The 19,861-nt window shown below is 43.1% G+C and overlaps 1 protein-coding gene across 1 annotated transcript; it reads right to left on the reverse strand.

Annotated features, from left to right (window-relative positions):
• Positions 1-801: 801 nt before the first annotated feature.
• LOC117534793 (zinc finger protein 2 homolog) lies at positions 802-11,317 on the reverse strand. The gene is made up of 2 exons (XM_034199016.1): positions 10,769-11,317; positions 802-1,961 (listed from the first exon to the last, which is right to left on the reverse strand). Exons 1-2 carry the CDS (start codon positions 10,947-10,949, stop codon positions 1,243-1,245), a joined length of 900 nt encoding a protein of 299 aa, XP_034054907.1. The 5' UTR covers positions 10,950-11,317; the 3' UTR covers positions 802-1,242.
• Between the last annotated feature and the right edge of the window lie 8,544 nt (positions 11,318-19,861).

Here is a 19,861-nt window from a genome sequence, read left to right on the forward strand (position 1 = left end):
TGTTCTTCTGTTAGTATATTCTTAAAATAAAAACGCGTTATTTCTCTGATGTGCTGCCTATAGTGTTTGTTCTACTGTGCTTTATAGCCTGGCATTGACTTCAGTTATCCGGTGCTTGTGATCAGTTGTGCAAAACATTTAGCTCTATTCCCATGTCTGTTGCATATCATTAGTGGATGAATGTGTTCTGTTGATAGGTTATAGACTTTCTACTGTTCAACAGTTTTTCACTTGAATTGGATAGTCCTAACACATGCCTACTAAAAGTATGCTGATAGTCAACTAATGCCTTATGTAACTGTAAGGTAGCAGCCTTGACAAGCCACTAGGTATTGCTGTTGCGCAGCAAATTGTTTTTTGTCCATTGTGGGACACCATATTTCTCCTGTTGTTCTGGGTGCGGCCGCCATCTTGGCGCTCATGTTTGTATTCACTCCACGAAAGGTGAGCAGTGTGAATGGCGGCAAATAATTGTACACATTACGTTAAAAACGTCCAAACATTCCATTTATTTAATTAATGGGTGTGTCAGAAGAGCTGCCATTGCGAAGAATAAATCACTACTCAGCGTCTCCACCGCAATCCGATCTACTGTGTCCTGTTTTCCGCCCCTCTGCATAACATCCCATCACCAATAATAAACACAACGCAGAGTCCCAGGGTGTTCAGAGACGCTACGGGACATTTGGGTTACATAACCTTTAGTTGACATCTTGACTCAAGAGATAGTCGACACGACCCTGTTGACTTGACCAAAAAACAGTAGTTTGAATGTTATCTATCTACGATGGAAAAATTAGGGAAATTAAGATGAGTTTTATTTATTTATTTGACTTTTATTACTTTATTGACCACAAAAGTTTTCCTTTGACATATGTTCATTCTTAAATCTAAGATGTGTAATACAAAATAAAAAGCAGGTTTATTTTTAGATGCTTAAAAAAATGTACATTTAAGTAAATAATTTACAAGATATTTAGAGCATCAGTTCAAGTAGAAGTCATGTTGTCATACTCTCCAGATGTCCTTTGTATTCAGTAAAGTTAGACGTTATTTATCGTTTGGCATTTTGACGGTTTCTGAGTTCATAAATCCAAGAGAATCCTTGCTCACCAACACGGCAGCCACATCGTTTCTCCTCCAACTCTCATGTGAATCTTTGAACTTTCACTTCGTCTAAAAGATTCCCCACAATCGGAGCAGCTTAATGGTTTCTCTCCGGTGTGAACATCCATTGACAGGTCACTTTTTATGAAATCTTTTACTGCACAGTGAGCAGCTGTAGGCTTTCTTTCCATGCACCGTTATGTGAATATGTAAATGTTCACTTCGCCGAAAAGATTTCTCACAAAACAAGCAGCTGAAGGGTTTCTCTCCGCTGTGAACTAGCATGTGTCTCGTCACGTGACTCCTGCGGATAAACCTTTTACTGCACAGTGCGCAGCTGAAGGGTTTCTCTCCTGTGTGAATTAGCATGTGTCGATTCAGAGCACTCTTCTTGCTTAATGTTTTCCCGCACTGAGAGCATTTACAGCGTTTATTTGCAGAACTACGCCTTGAATCACTGACGGGGACTCGAGAGTTTGAACCTGACGGAGGGTCTCTGGTCTCCTTCCAACCGGCACTGTCTTCAGTGTCAGGTTCTGAAGAGTCTCCAGGGTTGTCCTCAGTCTCTGGTTGTAAACGTGTCTCTGGATCGGAGTTCTTGTCTGGTTCTGGTCCTCCACAGTCCTCTCCATCAGCTTCTGTTGGTCTCTGATGAAGCTGAGAGGACTGAGGTCTCTCTTCATCATCTTCACTCTTCACAGGGACAGGAGTGAATGTTGACTTGCTGTTATCATCCTCCTCCAGCCCTTGAAGCTTCTCTCCCTCCTGACTGATCCAGAGTTCCTCCTGTTCCTCTTTAATGTGTGGGGGGGTCTCAGGGGGAAACTCTTCTTCAACTTCCACCAGTTGGACGTCTGCAGGAAACAGGAAACAGAGACGTTACTGAGAATAGTTGTTGTGTTCATTACAGCTCAAAATCCCCTTCTTTGTAAAGCTCCGTTATCAGTTTTCCTGTCGGTATAAATAAAATAAAAAAGTATATAAAGTAAATGTAATTGCGCCCTCTTACTCTCGACGTGCACCCTCAAACCAAAATGCAGATTTCCCCCGTAAAATGTTAAAGTGATTCCAGAAAACAATATTTCTGTTCGTCAGAAACTATAATTCCTCCAGAAATCTGAGCATGAAACAGAGCGTCAGACGGCAGAGACAGCTTTGTTTTTACGGAGCTCCGACGTCACGTTGTTGTTTACGTCAGGAGATATCTTGTTTACGGGCGACATGTTCTATTTCGTATATGGCTTCGCCCTCTAAGGCTATCGCTATTGGGTAATCCCCCTGCGCCCACGCGCAGCACTGAAAACGTGTAGTCCACGCCCACCCGCAAGGTGGGCCCCACCCTCTGGCTTCCTTCCGGTATAAATAGGAAGGAGGCCCGGCAATCTGCTCCCTCTTTTCTCCAGCACGCACAGCAATTGAGAATCATCATTAGCAACAACTGCGTCCGCGATTGTCCCTCATGTGGCTCTGGGTTCATAATGAGTTATGACCAGCAGAGATAAAAGCAGTATGCGAATCCTGCCTTGGGTCAGAGCACGCGTACGCGGCTCTAAACCAGCAGGTAGCATGCACACACTGCGCCTGTCTCCCCTCGGGCAACAGGAAGCGGAGAGCGGACGCTCTTGCTGCTGCGGCCGAGGAGGACGATTGGCCCGTCAGGCTTACGAGCCGCGGACGGGGCCTTGTGTCCCTGGGGCCGAGTGCCGGGCAGGAGTCCGAAAAAAAAGCAACTCCTGCCCCGCCTCCCTCCACGGTTCACCGTGCGGTTCTCCCCTCCCTCCTCTCCCCCGGACGGGGGAGACAGAGTCGGAGCAGGGTGCCAGCTTGGCGGCCAAACATGCTTTCCCCCTCTCCGTCACCACAGCGTGGCGGCGAATAACATCGCGCTGCTCTCCAACTCGGTGGTGACACTGGTAGAGCGGTCCACCACAGAGGCAGAGGAAATAAGCAAGGCGGCCAGCACGGCGCTCATTCTGTGCGTGTCCGTCGCTGTCTCCCAGGCGAGGATTTCCGCGTGGGTGACACAGATCCAGCGCCACCTCGGGCTGAAGTAGGCGTCTGTTACGGAGACGGCCAGAAAAGTGCTACTGGACGCTCCAATCAGCCCGGACGGGCTGTTCGGACCCCAGTTCCACGCCATGGTGGAGTCCATGAAAACGGCCGCGGAACAGGCGGACGGCATTCGCTACCATGTACAGCTGGCTCCAGCCTGCTGAGCGCCCACAGTGGCACCAACGCTCGCTGCGGCGTCCACGCCGGCCACAGGAGGCCGCAAGCGGCGAGACGCCCACAGCAACCGCCTCGGCATTAGACTCGCCCTTCGGCGGCTGCAGGGGCTCCGTCCCACGTCTCCGCTCTCCCACCACCCCAGAGACAGGGTCTCCCGCCGACGAGTCAAAGGGGAGTGAGGCTCCCCCGCTCCTGGTCTGCTCCGCGAGAGCCTCCGAGGAAGCAGAGCCGGTAATTATGCCAGCTGCCACTAATCTGTTGATTAAGTAGACGGCAGGGCTCGCTGCAGAAGCCTGCTGGTTTTAACCTATCGGTTAATAACCTGCAGAGCTCGCGGCATTCCTCTGTCTGAGATACGCCTCCTACACACGGTCATAATAACCCATGAGCGCCGTTATAACGCCTCATGTGGACAGCACTGCACACACCATCCATCCCCTGAGCGTGTACACGCCTCATGATGAGATTCGGAGTGAGACGCAGCGTGTGGAGGCCCCCGCGCAGCCCTTTCGGTCCAAGCACACCTTGGGTTGCCTCACGGGCAGCGCAGGAATGCATACTTCCATGTACCCATCATCCCGAAACACAGGAAATAGCGTTCGGATATTTCCTGGCTCCTCCCATTTTTTGTGTATAGAAGGCTGGAGCCACTACACAGAGGAGGGATGAGAGTGTGGTTTCCTCTGGACGACCTGCTATTTGCTGGCTTGCTACAGGGAGGAAGTCGCTTTACAGACGTTACATTCGTATCGCATCTGTCAAAGCCTGGGTTTCATAATAAATTGGAAGAAGAGCTGTCCTCTTCCCTCTCAGACAAACGTTTATCTGGGAGTGGAATTAAACTCAGCCAGCAGAGCGTGGCTCTCGCGGCAGCGAGTGGAGAAACTGACAGCTCTCCTCTGGCGTGTCACACCCACACAGCCCTCTCCGTGACGAAGCTGCTCCGCGTTGGCGTCAACTTGTCACGTGATGATCCCCTTGGGTCTCTTCCAACAGGGGGACACTCCAGAGGTGGTTCATTCGCTGCAGAAGCCTGCTGTTTTAACCTATTGGTTTATAAACTGCAGAGTAGGGCTGAACGATATACTGTGTCATGGCGATAACCGCGGTATGCGCATGCGCGGTATTCACACCGCAGGGACGTGCGGTTTTATTCATTTAAAAAAATAAATGCTAACGCACTTTAGCACAGAATTCAAAATAAAGATACCCTTATTACTTATCGAAACTGCACATACAATATATCCGATTAAAGCTGAGACTCCACAGATTATTTAAGTATAGTATCTAAGCGATCCGATCTCGCAACAGGGGAAGCAAACACAGACATCACAACACATACCTTTTACGGAGCTTTTACGGGAGATCGTCTCACCGTAGCTGTCAATCTGATCAAAAGACGTGTTCAATGGCATTAAAACGAGAAAGAAAAAACGCGGCTGAATCGGTTGATCCATAGGTTGATAATGTATCTGTGGCTTTGAAGCAATTGTTTATAATCCATAATTCCATTTTTATGTAAAAATCGGAGCACAACAGTTAGCTGCTAATGGTAGCCACCAGAGTGTATGCAGCTTCCGGTTTTGGCTACGCGTCACTCTCACTCCTTATTTGGTAATGTGTGTGTGTTAGACTGCGCTGGACTGCCGCATATCCAAGACCGGAAGCAGCAGCCACTCTGGTGTCTACCATTAGCAGCTAACTTTTGCTCTGCGATATTTACATAAAAATGAATAAATTAAATAATTTTTTTATACAGAGACGTTAAAAACCTATGGATTAACCGATTCAGCCGCGTTTTTTCTTTCTCGTTTTAATTTTAAAGGTACGTGTTGTGATGTCTGTGTTTGCTTCCCCTGTCCGAGTTCAGATCACTCAGTGATTATACTATATACCTATATAATCTGTGGAACCTCAGCTTTAATCGGATATCTTGTATGTGCAGCTACGATAAGTAATAAGGGTACTTTTATCTTGAGTTCTGTGCCAAAGTGCGTTAGCATTTTTCGCTCAGGGGTCATTTAGATGCTTCTTATGAGACTTGTGTTTTGTTTTGGTAAAAATGGTTTGTATCGTCAGTTAGCTGAGATTATTTCCGTTAATCTGGTATAACACATTAATAGGTTCTTAAATATTAAGATCCCCTGAGACACTGTCGTCGGAAAAAAAAGTTAAGTACCCACCAGGACTTTGGGGTTTAACAGGTTAAAAAAACCGCAATAGATACCGCAGGGAGGGAAAAAAATCGCGATGTCAGTTTTTTTCAATACCGTGCAGCCCTACTGCAGAGCTCGCGTCATTCCTCTGTCCCAGATATGCCTCCTACACACGGTCATAATAAATCCACGAGCACCGTTATAACGCCTCGTGTGGACAGCATACACACACCTCTCATCCTCTGGGCGTGTATGCGCCTCATGATGAGAGACGGAGTGAAATGCAGCGTGTGGAAACTCCCTCGCAGCCCTTTCGCCTCAAGAAGCGCGAGCAGCGAGGGCGTGGCTCATCACCATGACGACCATTACAGCATATCTCAGAGAAGCCTCTCCACCCGCAGTTCAATGGGATACAGGAAACACTCCTGTCCTCCCAGAAGCTATGTCTTGCGCTCCAATCCGAGCTGCTGGAACTCCTGTTGAAAGAGGATATTTGCAGGGTTCCTCAAAGGGAGGAAAATCAGGGGTTTTCACTCCCGTTATTTTTCTACTCCCGAAAAAGACTGGGGCAATGAGACATCCTCGATCTGTCGGTATTCCACATGCTGACGATCAAACAGGTGCTGGAATGTGTTCACCAGGACGACTGGTTCACTTCCTCCTGAAGGATGCATACTTCCACGTACCCATCACCCGAAACACAGGAAATTCCTGCGTTTTCTCATTTCAGGGAATATCAGACCAGACAATCGTCTGCCGTTCGTATATTTCCTGGCTCCTCCCATTTTTGTGTAGAGAAGGCTGGAGCCACTACACAGAGGAGGGATGAGAGTGTGGTTTTCTCTGGACGACCTGCTATTGGCTGGCTCGCTCCAGGGAGGAAGTCGCTTTACAGACGGTACATCTTGTATCGCATCTGTCAAAGCCTGGGTTTCATAATAAATTGGAAGAAGAGCTGTCCTCTTCCCTCTCAGCCAAACGTTTATCTGGGAGTGGAATTAAACTCAGCCAGCAGAGCGCGGCTCTCGCGGCAGCGAGTGGAGAAACTGACAGCTCTCCTCCAGCATGTCACAACCCACACAGCCCTCTCCGTGACGCAGCTGCTCCGCGTTGGCGTCAGCTTGTCACATCATGATCCCCCTGGGTCTCTTCCAACAGGGGGACACTCCAGAGGTGGTTCATTCGCTGCAGAAGCCTGCTGTTTTAACCTATTGGTTAATAAACTGCAGAGCTTGCGGCATTCCTCTGTCCCAGATATGCCTCCTACACACGGTCATAATAAATCGAGCACCGTTATAACGCCTCGTGTGGACAGCATACACACACCTCTCATCCTCTGGGCGTGTATGCGCCTCATGATGAGAGACGGAGTGAAATGCAGCATGTGGAGACTCCCTCGCAGCCCTTTTGCCTCACGGGCAGCGGCGGCGATGGCGTGGCTCGTCACCATGACGACCATTACGGCACATCACAGAGAAGCCTCTCCCCCCAGCAGTTCCATGGGATACAAGAAACACTCCCGTTATCCCAGGAACAGTGTCTGGCGCGGTTTACTCCCGCTATTTTTCTAAATCTCGGAGAAGAACGGGGGAGTCGCCCCGTTGCTGTACAATCAAACAGGTGTTGATTTGCACAGACAACAGGCCACGGCTATGGAAGCAGCCTACCTCAATCGCCAGGGAGGAGTACGATCTGCACAGCTTCTGAACGCAGCCAGGCGGCTGCTGTTCTGGGCGCGCACACACGTTGCTCTCCATCAGAGCAATGTATATTCCCGGCGAATTGAACCGAGGGGCTCGCAGAGCGTAGCAGCAGTTGTATGCGAGGAGTATGGAGACTCAGACCTGTGTCACGCACACTGGCGCCTCAGTGGGATTTGGCTTTGGTGTTACGCGCACTGAAGCAAAGCCCCATTTGAACCTGATCAGGTTCCCCTTAAACTGTTATCAGCCAAAGTAGTACTGCTTTTGGCTCTATCAGAGAAAAGGGTGAGTGATTTGTCTGCTCTCTCTGTGACTCCGTCAGCTCTCCGGATCCAAGGAGATGACAGTTCAGCTGTTTTACGCCCTAACCCGGCTTCATGCCTAAGGTCATCACAACTCTTTTAGGTCAAGAGTGATCACCCTGGCTGGCTTATTCCCCCCTCCTTACAGGTTGGAGGAAGAAGCCTCGTCTCATCTCCTCTGTCCTGTGCACTCGCTGTCCTGCTTGTGGCGCGCACGGCGGCCTGGCGCCGTTCTCAGCGCCTGTTTGTGCACTATAGAGAGCGCTCGATTGGGCAACCTCTGTCTGCACAACGGCTGTCACACATTACATTACATTTAGCTGACGCTTTTATCCAAAGCGACTTACAATAAGTACATTCGACCAGGAAGACACAACCTTGAAGAAAACAGAATCATAAAGTACATCAGGTTTCATAGAGCCAAACATTTCAAGTGCTACTCAACTGGCTTTAGATAACACTGGCTGTGTGAGGCTGTGTCACAGGTGTAAGGGAATCTTCTGTGTAGCAATGCAGTGGGAGTCACCGACTCAGGAAAGAGACACGGGAAGAGCAGGAGCTTTGATGTCAAACACTGATGATTTATTTGGAGCTTCGGCCGGAGGATTCACATCACAAGTCACAGCAGTCACGGTGAGACTGCACGGTAGAGTTGCCACGTCAATTCTGGAGCGCCTCTCTCTCGTTAGCCCATTTAACTGGTTTCACAGAGAGTAATCAACATATTTTGATAAGATAGCTTTAGACAGTTGGGCACACTGAGTTACTTGCGTCCGTCACTTATGGCCTCGAAGATTTCATATCTTGGAGTCCACAAACAACAAACAAGGAAGTGTCCCAGTATACCCACAACAATAGCCCATCTGTGACCTAGTGTTACCCGGTCACAGAATGGGAACAATAACATTATGGCTGAAGCAGCCTATCTCCTTAAAGGAGATAACAGACGTCAGGGTTGGTCATGTACGTCATATCTAGGAGTCTAGGACAATTATTTCCCTAACAACAGGCATATGTCTCCTCTGGGGTGGAGCCCCCAGAGAACATCAATGCGCACTCCACCAGAGGAATTTCCTCCTCCAAGGCTTTGCACGGAGGAATGTCAGTGGAAGATATTTGCACTGCTGCATCTTGGTCTTCCCCCTGTTCATTTATTCATTTTTATTTGAGGGATGTCTCCCACTCCTCTCTGACACACCCTGTACTGAGTGTCCTGTCGGAGTGAGTGACGTCAGGGAGCCAGCTGTGCGCCTCTCTCCTGCCTCTCGGCACGCGGAGAGCGGCCCTTTTTCCCTCTTATAGGAGGGATGTTCCCTTTCCTCTCTGACACACTTTGTAGGGAGTGCCTGGTCAGAGTGAGCGACGTCAGGGATCCAGCTGGGCGCTCTCCTACCTGGCTGACACGGAGAGAGCTGCTGTTCCCCCTCTATGATCGCTGGGCAAGGTGGGACCTTCGTCTCTACTTTCTCACAGCGGCCGGTATGTATTGTTCCCAGCCTTCACCCCGTCGGGAAGATAGGCATGTTTTGCTATGTTCCAGGGACGGTGATGCGCCATTACGCATGGCACAACAGGCAGGGGGTGTTATTGAGCAGGTGTGTCTGTGCTTCTAGTGCCGGGCGGACCCAGTGGGGCGCAGACTACATCATGCTTCGCCTTTAACCCAATAGCGATAGCCTTAGAGGGCGAAGTTACCTACTGTAACCCCAGCTTCTATGAGTAAATGGCGCAGCCCTCTAAGTGCGGGGCCCACTGGCTCTACGAATAGCTGAAGAAAAGTTATTTTGTATGGGAGCAGATTGTCGGGCCTCCTTCCTATTTATACCGGAAGGAGGCCCGAGGGTGGGGAACACCTAGCGGGTGGGCGTGGACTACAAGTTTTCAGTGCTGCGCGGGGGCGCAGGGGGATAACCCAATAGCGATAGCCTTAGAGGGCCATTTACTCATAGAAGCTGGGGTTACAGCAGGTAACCTCAGTTCTCCAGAGATTTCATATATCTTATAAACAAGATCAGAGACACAATACTCATACTACATCTTTCTAGAAACACCCTGCAGTTGCTGAAGATGTTTCTTCATGTGTTTTGGAAAATCTGTGTTTTCATATCTGCATCGTTAAACATCTACCGTAGGGATATTTAAAGTTGCACGCATGAAGGACAGAACCTACCAAAATAAAACATATAGTGTGTATATATATATATATATATTAGGGCTGTCAAGTTAACGCGTTCATGCAATTTTTTAACGCCACTAATTATTTTAACGTGCGATTAACGTATTTGTCCTCGGCCCGCCCCGTAGTTTCAGAGCCCAAAGGCTTGACGTTGTTGTTGGTTGGATGGTGGGAGATTCTAGCGAGAGATATGGATACAAAAAAATATGTTTTAAACAGCGAGCCAAGCACACACAGGGCTCGACAGTAACGGTTTCCAGGTTGCCATTGGCAACCATTCAGAAAAAAATGTCAACCACTTCTTGGCCTTTGGTTGCCATCAGTGGCAACCAGTTTTTAACATAAAGAAATAAGGACAGCAAACAGCTAATTGTGCACCCCAAAATAGATAAATGTTAATTATTTGTTGTATTAAGAGTGATATTTAATTATTGTTGTGACCAGTCGGAACCTGATACTTAAGTTGCACGCGCATTGGCGTGATTACGGGGCCAGAAAGCGATGCACATTTACTCTCGTGCGCGATGCGCCGTGTGTTTGTTTTGCAAAAAATGGCGAAGCAAATTAAGTTGTTTGACTGTGGGGTAAAAAGTTCGGCCAACCCGTCAACATCTCAAACGAAGTGATTCAACTGATAAAGCGTAAGGTAAACCCGAACGAAAAGCAAAGAGGAAATGTGTAAAGTCTTGGGAGGCCAAATATATATGTACATTCTGCTACGTTGTCTATTCACTTCCGGTAAAAGTTCCTTCAAAATAAGAGTCCCGATCTTATTACTACCAAAATAAAAGTGCTAAACGAAACTTTACCATAGGAAAATATTGGCATACAAATATAATCACTTCTATAAAAAGGTAACACATTTTAAATATAGTTAGACATATCAAAGGTAATTTACAGCATTAATAATTCATATATAATTGCACTATTTTATCTATTTGATCAGTTCTATGTCCTATATATATATTCATGTTGCTCTGTTGGAGGAGGACTTCAGGTTCTCATCTCCATATCTCCTCTGTAGCTGCTACACGATGATAGAGCTTTGAAACGTTTAGTCTCGTGAACATCCATTAGAGAGTGCACTGAACCGACCTGTCCTCTGGATCTGAGAATGTAAAACAGCGTCCAGTAGTTTCCGGTCTCTCTCGTGTTCCTCTTTTGATCGAGACAGTTTCTCCTCGTACTCTGATATCGTTCTTTCAAACAGAGCAAAGATCTCTTCAGCAGCTGCAGAGAGTCTCTGCTTCACCAACGAGAGCAGCACAACACTCATGTTTATACACACACACACACTGTTCACAGCAGCTTTTCTTGCACACACACTCTGTCACACACACTAGCTGTTCCTGCACACTCGATCAAACTCTCACACAGTTGCTAACGTGTTTCCAGCTAGCATGCTAAGCTAACTTCGGTATTCGGTAAGGTAGAAGCTCCAGATGAAGCCGAACAGATCAGAGTAAACTCGGAGAGTTCATCCGGACACACCGAGGCTCTGGAGGATCAGAACTGCGGGAGAAAACACACTCTTTATCGGGAGAACAAAGAGAGAAAACTGTCGCGACGAGACTCAATGTTGCTATCAGTTAGCGAGAGAGGTCACTTCCGGGTTGAGCATTTCAGAATAAAAGCAGGAAGAAAAAACAACACCAAAATGATATGGCCTTTTAACTGCAAACCAAGGCGGTAGGTTTCCATTTGTGTAAATATGATGACGTGTGAAGTGATTTAAGCCTTTCTCTGTCCTCCTGACTCTCTGAGGATCTGTGTCTTAGCTTCTCATTTACTATCAAAGTGTCTTAAAAAAGTGATGAGTCTGAATATCTGCTTTGATTATAAACCTGAAACTCTACTTTAAAGAGTCCTCTTCTGCTGATGTTCAGGTGTATATCAGTATGTAGTGTCTCTACTTTAAAGAGTCCTCTCCTGCTGATGTTCAGGTGTATATCAGTATGTAGTGTCTCTACTTTAAAGAGTCCTCTCCTGCTGATGTTCAGGTGTATATCAGTATGTAGTGTCTCTACTTTAAAGAGTCCTCTCCTGCTGATGTTCAGGTGTATTATCAGTATGTAGTGTCTCTACTTTAAAGAGTCCTCTCCTGCTGATGTTCAGGTGTATATCAGTATGTAGTGTCTCTACTTTAAAGAGTCCTCTCCTGCTGATGTTCAGGTGTATATCAGTATGTAGTGTCTCTACTTTAAAGAGTCCTCTCCTGCTGATGTTCAGGTGTATATCAGTATGTAGTGTCTCTACTTTAAAGAGTCCTCTCCTGCTGATGTTCAGGTGTATATCAGTATGTAGTGTCTCTACTTTAAAGAGTCCTCTCCTGCTGATGTTCAGGGGTATTATCAGTATGTAGTGTCTCTACTTTAAAGAGTCCTCTCCTGCTGATGTTCAGGTGTATATCAGTATGTAGTGTCTCTACTTTAAAGAGTCCTCTCCTGCTGATGTTCAGGTGTATATCAGTATGTAGTGTCTCTACTTTAAAGAGTCCTCTCCTGCTGATGTTCAGGTGTATATCAGTATGCCAGCTGTCTCTACTTTAAAGAGTCCCTCTCCTGCTGATGTTCAGGTGTATATCAGTATGTAGTGTCTCGACTTTAAAGAGTCCTCTCCGCTGATGTTCAGGTGATATCAGTGTTTAGTGTCTCTACTTTAAAGAGGTCCTCTTCTGGCTGATGTTCAGGTGTATATCAGTGTGTAGGTCTCTACTTAAAGAGTTCTCTCCTGCTGATGTTCAGGTGTATATCAGTATGTAGTGTCTCTACTTTAAAGAGTCCTCTCCTGCTGATGTTCAGGTTTGTATATCAGATGTAGTGTCTCTACTTTAAAGAGTTCTCTCCTGCTGATGTTCAGGTGTATATCAGTATGTAGTGTCTCTACTTAAAGAGTCCTCTCCTGCTGATGTTCAGTGTATATCAGTATGCAGTGTCTCTACTTTAAAGAGTCCTCTCCTGCTGATGTTCAGGTGTATATCAGTGTTTAGTTGGTCTCTACTTTAAAGAGTCCTCTCCTGCTGATGTTCAGGTGTAATCCAGTATGTAGTGTCTCTACTTTAAAGAGTCTCTCCTGCTGATGTTCAGGTGTATATCAGTATGTAGTGTCTCTACATTTAAAGGAGTCCTCTCCTGCTGATGTTCAGGTGTATATCAGTATGTAGTGTCTCTACTTTAAAGAGTCCTCTCCTGCTGATGTTCAGGTGTATATCAGTATGTAGTGTCTCTACTTTAAAGAGTCCTCTCCTGCTGATGTTCAGGTGTATATCAGTGTTTAGTGTCTCTACTTTAAGAGTCTCCTCTTCTGCTGATGTTCAGGTGTATATCAGTGTGTAGTGTCTCTACTTTAAAGAGTTCTCTCCTGCTGATGTTCAGGTGTATATCAGTATGTAGTGTCTCTACTTTAAAGCGTCCTCTCCTGCTGATGTTCAGGTGTATATCAGTATGTAGTGTCTCTACTTTAAAGAGTCCTCTCCTGCTGATGTTCAGGTGTATATCAGTATGTAGTGTCTCTACTTTAAAGAGTCCTCTCCTGCTGATGTTCAGGTGTATATTCAGTATGTAGTGTACTCTACTTTAAAGAGTCTCTCCTGCTGATGTCAGGTGTATATCAGTATGTAGTGTCTCTACTTTAAACTGAGTCCTCTCCTGCTGATGTTCAGGTGTATTCAGTATGTAGTGTCTCTACTTTAAAGAGTCCTCTCCTGCTGACTGTTCAGGTGTATATCAGTGTTAGTGTCTCTACTTTAAAGAGTCCCTCTCTGCTGATGTTCAGGTGTATATCAGTTGCATGTAGTGTCTCTACTTTAAAGAGTCCTCTCCTGCTGATGTTCAGGTGTATATCAGTATGTAGTGTCTCTACTTTAAAGAGTCCTCTCCTGCTGATGTTCAGGTGTATATCAGTAGTTAGTGTCTCTACTTTAAAGAGTTCCTCTTCCTGCTGATGTTCAGGTGTATATCAGTGTGTAGTGTCTCTACTTTAAAGAGTTCTCTCCTGCTGATGTTCAGGTGTATATCAGTATGTAGTGTCTCTACTTTAAAGAGTCCTCTCCTGCTGATGTTCAGGTGTATATCAGTATGTAGTGTCTCTACTTTAAAGAGTCCTCTCCTGCTGATGTTCAGGTGTATATCAGTATGTAGTGTCTCTACTTTAAAGAGTCCTCTCCTGCTGATGTTCAGGTGTATATCAGTATAGTGTCTCAACACTGATGCAAAGGCTGCCACCAGTATGGTGGGCGATGGCAGCTCTATGCCCCTACTGGTCATTATTTTTTTGCCACACACATTAAATAGGAAAATACTCTGAGCATGCGCAGTGTAGTTTTTACAGTCACCGTTCACTTAGACAGTGAGAGGGAGGGGCAGGATCGGGTTTTGTCCCACATGGCTCTAAACAGCTCAATAGGCACACACTGTAGACACTAATTAGAAGAACACAGACCGAAACAGCAATGTACAGACGAATCAGATGATTAAACATGATCTTAAAATATATTTTATATATATTTTTAGCATTATGTTGTAATAATTATTTGTAATACTTTCTGCTGACACTAGGTGGGGCTGTGCCCTAATGACCAGTCGCCACTGGCTATAATCTATTACAATTATAATATCACTAGTGCGTCATTTAACATCCAACCCAGTCTCACGGCATTTCGTGTTATCGTCACTACATTTAATCCATTGATTCGTGTTCACGATTTCCCCCTTTTTTCCTTTAAATGGTCTTTTAGTCTTTATTATTTACCTACTTTTATATTGTTTTATTTATTTTAAAGGGTTTTCTCTTACATTATTTATTTAAGTTGTAATAGCAACATTTCCTTTTACGTTGGTTTTAACCTTTATTAGAATGATGACGTTTTTATTACTATTATCTTTTTGTTTGTGTTGTACCTATAAGTTTACTTTATTTGATAGGGTTCCATATTGTTGCTTCGCTTCACTTAGTCTTGAGTCTTATTTATTATTTATTTTATGTGTATTATCTCACCTTTGACCTCCTCGTGTCTCTTAACATTTGATATGTTCCTGCATGTTTCTGTGAAGTTCTTAACATCTGATCTGAGGGGAACTTCTTGTGTATTTTTAACTGGTGATGTGTCATTTTGTAAATGTGCCGTATAAATAATAATAATAATCATTATTATATCATAGTAGAAGATGTCTCAAGCGTCTTTAACTGATAAACCTCAGGTCTAAAATATACATGCAACACTTTCTGACACTTTAAAAAAAGAAAATTCAGAACATTTCTTCAAAACATTTCTAAAAATAAAAATCAGAAAAATTCAAAAAAAAATACAGAGCATTTAAAAAAATTAATTAAATACAATTCTATATTTCTTTCAGAACATTTAAAAAAAAAATCGGAACATTTCTACATTTTTTTCCAGAACAATCTACATTTTTTTCAGAACCTTTCTAAATGTTTTTCTGAAAAATTCTTCATTTATTTCAGAGAAATTATTAAAAAAATAATGAACATTTCTACATTATCCAGAACCTTGGTGTGTCCGGATGAACTCGGATGAAAAATTCTACATTTTTTTCAGAAAACATTCTCTAAATAATAATGATCACTCCACCAAACACAGATTCAAACTAAAGTAACCAGCCTGTTTGGAAAGTGTAAGAAGTAGAAAGTACAGGTACAAATACCTGTACTTTCTACTTCTCATATGTTGAACACAGTTCAACATATGAGAAGTAGAAAGTAAAGGTATTTGTGTTAAACATGTAAGAAGTAGAAAGTACAGGTATTTGTGTTCAACATGTAAGAAGTAGAAAGTACAGGTATTTGTGTTCAACATGTAAGAAGTAGAAAGTACAGGTATTTGAGTTCAACATGTAAGAAGTAGAAAGTACAGGTATTTGAGGTCAACATGTAAAGAAGTAGAAGTACAGGTATTGAGTTCAACATGTAAAGTAGAAAGTAACAGGTTATTTGGTTCAACCATGCTAGAAAGTACAGTATTGTGTAAACATGTAAGAAGTAGAAGTACAGGTATTTGAGTTCAACATGTGAGGAAGTAGAAAGTTCAGGTATTTGAGTTCAACATGTAAGAAGTAGAAAGTACAGGTATTTGAGTTCAACATGTGAGAAGTAGAAAAGTTCAGGTATTTGAGTTTCACATGTAGAAGTTAGAAAGTACAGGTAGTTGAGTTCAACATGTAAGAAGTAGAAAAGTACAGGTATTTGAGTTCAACATGTAAGAAGTAGAAGTACAGGTATTTGAGTTCAACATGTGAGAAAGTAGAAAGTACAGGTATTTGTGTTCAACATGTGAGAAGTAGAAAGTTCAGGTATTTGTGTTCAACATGTAAGAAGTAAAAGTAAAGGTATTTGGTGTTCAACATGTGAGAAGTAGAAGTTCAGGTATTTGTGTTCAACATGTAAGCAGTAGAAAAGTACAGGTATTTGAGTTCAACATGTGAGAAGTAGAAAAGTTCAGGTATTGAGTTCAACATGTAAGAAGTAAAAGTACAGGTATTTGAGTTCAACATGTGAGAAGTAGAAAGTACAGGTATTTGTGTTCAACATGTGAGAAGTAGAAAGTTCAGGTATTTGTGTTCAACATGTAAGAAGTAGAAAGTAAAGGTATTTGTGTTCAACATGTGAGAAGTAGAAAGTTCAGGTATTTGTGTTAAACATGTGAGAAGTAAGAAAGTACAGGTATTTGTGTTCAACATGTGAGAAGTAGAAAGTTCAGGTATTTGTGTTCAACATGTAAGAAGTAGAAAGTACAGGTATTTGTGTTCAACATGTGAGAAGTAGAAAGTTCAGGTATTTGTGTTAAACATGTAAGAAGTAGAAAGTACAGGTATTTTTGTTCAACATGTGAGAAGTAGAAAGTACAGGTATTTGTGTTCAACATGTAAGAAGTAGAAAGTACAGGTATTTGTGTTCAACATGTAAGAAGTAGAAAGTACAGGTATTTGGATTCAACATGTAAGAAGTAGAAAGTACAGGTATTTGAGTTCAACATGTAAGAAGTAGAAAGTACAGGTATTTGTGTTCAACATTAAGAAGTAGAAAGTACAGGTATTGTGTTCAACATGTAAGAAGTAGAAAGTACAGGTATTTGTGTTCAACATGTAAGAAGTAGAAAGTACAGGTATTTGTGTTCAACATGTAAGAAGTAGAAAGTACAGGTATTTGTGTTCAACATGTAAGTAGAAAGTACAGGTATTGTGTTCAACATGTAAGAAGTAGAAAGTACAGGTATTTGTGTTCAACATGTAAGAAGTAGAAAGTACAGGTATTTGAGTTCAACATGTAAGAAGTAGAAAGTACAGGTATTTGTATTCAACATGTAAGAAGTCAAAGTAAAAAGTCAGCAGAAAAATAAGTAGTGGAGGAAAGTACTGATACCAGAAACATGTACTTAAGTACAGTAACAAAGTATTTGTACTCCACTACTTCCCACCTCTACTCACCGTCACTCGATCAATAAGAGCGATCACAAAGTCCTTCACCAACTCAAAGTTCTCTGGACCGACGCTCTCTGAGCTGTCGATCACAAACACCAGCTCCAAAGGGCTCTGTCTGCACTTCAGACCACATCCTGGGCAAAAGATACCAGAGGTCATTTTAACATGTTGAAGGAAATCTGCTGGGGTGCATACCAACACAAATCAATGCACAACGCCCATCGTAACTTTCCTTCTGAAATAGACTCAACAAACACAGCTGAGCCCTCGTCTATAATTACATAGAGAGTCAAATAAATAGCATTACTTGAGAGAACATTTTAAAATGTTAAAAAACACCTGCTGGGGTGCATACCAACACATCAACCATCGCAAACAAAGGTTTTCAACAATGTTGAGATCTTCATATGAAGTGAATACTTAAAACGAAAGTTAATTGAGATCATGGTATGAAGTGAATACTTAAAAAACGAAAGTTAATTATAAATCATACATGATCAATCATATTCTTGTATAAACCCATAATGAGAATGCTTCTTGACGGTTTTTGAATATGTATCTATGCTTACAATTTTTTCTGTTGCTATTTGAGAACTTTGCGTTTTGAAAAGAGGGTGTTGTGAGTTTTCATAGTATGTTTAATACTTAAAAACGAAAGTTAGTTATAATCAAATATAATCAATTATATTCTTGAAAACCCACAATGAAAATGCATCATATTTTAGGTTTTCTATAGTTACAGTATAAACAAAACAAAGTGGGTTGTTTAGGTTGAGTTTTCTTCCTCTCCTCTGGCAGCAGTCCACATGGAGGGGGGGGCTTCACACTAAGGAGACACATTAAGAGGCCAAAGAGAGTTCATGTCCTTTTTACCTCATATGAAAGGGTGTCTTATCCCATAACAGCTATGGAACATGTTGGGACATGTTCAGCCTTGTACATTATGCGCATGCGCGGTTTTCAACTGAATTGGGTGTAAGAGGAGGAGTTTGTTTTTTTGGGTTTAGGATCCAGTTTTTTTAGCATAAAGAGACTGGTTTTTTGAGAGAGCGCGAGAGAGTGGGGGTGACCCCTGGTAGACTCTCTCCGGGTAGGCTGTGTGCTTCAGAGCTGGGTTAATAGCTCTCGGTAAGGTCTTTCTAGACGGGGTAAATATCTCTCGAATGTATTGGTTGTTGGCTGAGTGGAATGATTTGATGAGTGAAAAAGTGTATGGAATGTTATAAATACTGCCATCTGTGAGGAAAATCTCCCCTCCGAAATTGCAGACAGGAATGGGTTTTTAAATGTTATATCCGCCGTCTGTGTCGGAAAAAGTGTATGAAAACTGATGTGAATAAATGGGTGAATGAAAAGTTGAATGCGCTTTTTATTGTCACCGGTCTTTTTACGAGGAAATACCTCTAAATTCTATCGGGAGAATTTTAAAATGTCACAACTGAAATGGGCAGTTGAAATTAAAACATTTTGGTAATAAATGTAAGACTGTGAATTAAAGTTTCATTTGAACATGATCACAGCACGGTTTTTTGTTAGGATGATTATAATGTTGTGAGAGAGAAGGAAAAAACCCTGTATTAGTTTGGACCTATTTTTCTTCAAATAAACTGAATCCCACCTGTTGGATTGGGATCCTTTAAAAGACACCTGTGCTCTCCTCTCCTGCGTCAAAGGTAAGATTGCACCCTGCCACACACACTTAGGTAGGAGCACACTCCATTTACTGATATCAAAATCCTTCGGGATCGCTTAAACAGATTAAAAGAGAGTTGTCTGAATTGAAACAGCAGTTAATTGAACCTGGTTCTTCGGGGGGATTAGGAAGAGGTGAGATCTTGCTGACGTTGGTGGATCTGAGCCACGCAGCAAATTTACATAGACTCAATAATCTTCGGAAAGGTCAATTAGGAGGTCAGAATAATTTACCGGAATAAATTATCAGGACCTCTCAAACTCTAAACAACAAGTACTACAGTATCTTTCTAAAGATAAACTATAACATTACATTTAAATCACGAGATGTTTCATGAGATTATTGAACACATGAGCTCCAGACAAAGCAACACAGAAACACGTTTAAAATGTGTGATTTACCACAGATCTCCCTGATGATCAGGATGACCTCTTGTCTCTGTGGAAAGAACAAAGACACACAATAAGGTCTCACATGTCGTTAAGATTTAAACATCAGTGTATTTTCTCCCAGTCATTTGACTCACGGTCAGACCTGGTTCTCCGCTTGCTCCTGGTTCCCCCTGAAAGAATAAAACCAGATTACGACCAGCATCTGAGTGTTTGGCTAATCTCTACAGAGGGAACATAGTGATGCTGTATAAGGGAATCTCTTGGGTCCATTTGCCGCTGACTGGCATCATCTGACATTCTTTACTATCTAACTATTTAACTATAAGACTGATCAACTCTAAACCAGATTCTACCGGAGGCCAGGGTTAGCATTCTACGAGCTAACAGCGCTAACAGAGACGTTCAGGCACATTTCTTTAATCAAGTGTCTCAGAGTTGTTCATAGACGTCCCGCTCCAAATCTAAAGTTCTTAAATATTGCAGCATTTCAGGAACAGGACAGATCTTATTTGAACCCATTGATCTTAATGACGATAGATTGGAGTTTGAATCTGATCTCTTTTCTCAACATTAGAATTGAAAACAACACTTGTTTGAGCTATATATATATCTCTTTATATTATTTAATAGTTTAACATTTATTTTCTTGCTGTTTATAGTGTTTATT

Source organism: Gymnodraco acuticeps, unplaced genomic scaffold, assembly GCF_902827175.1.
Source record: "Gymnodraco acuticeps unplaced genomic scaffold, fGymAcu1.1, whole genome shotgun sequence".
In the NCBI taxonomy this organism is placed as follows: Eukaryota; Metazoa; Chordata; class Actinopteri; order Perciformes; family Bathydraconidae; genus Gymnodraco; species Gymnodraco acuticeps.

Coding starts and splice junctions, on each gene's coding strand:
- LOC117534793 (XM_034199016.1), bottom strand. CDS start 10,949: ATGAGTGTTGTGCTGCTCTCGTTGGTGAAGCAGAGACTCTCTGCAGCT. Junction 1,962..10,768: donor TTCTCAGATCCAGAGGACAG/GTCGGTTCAGTG, acceptor TGTTTCCTGCAG/ACGTCCAACTGGTGGAAGTT.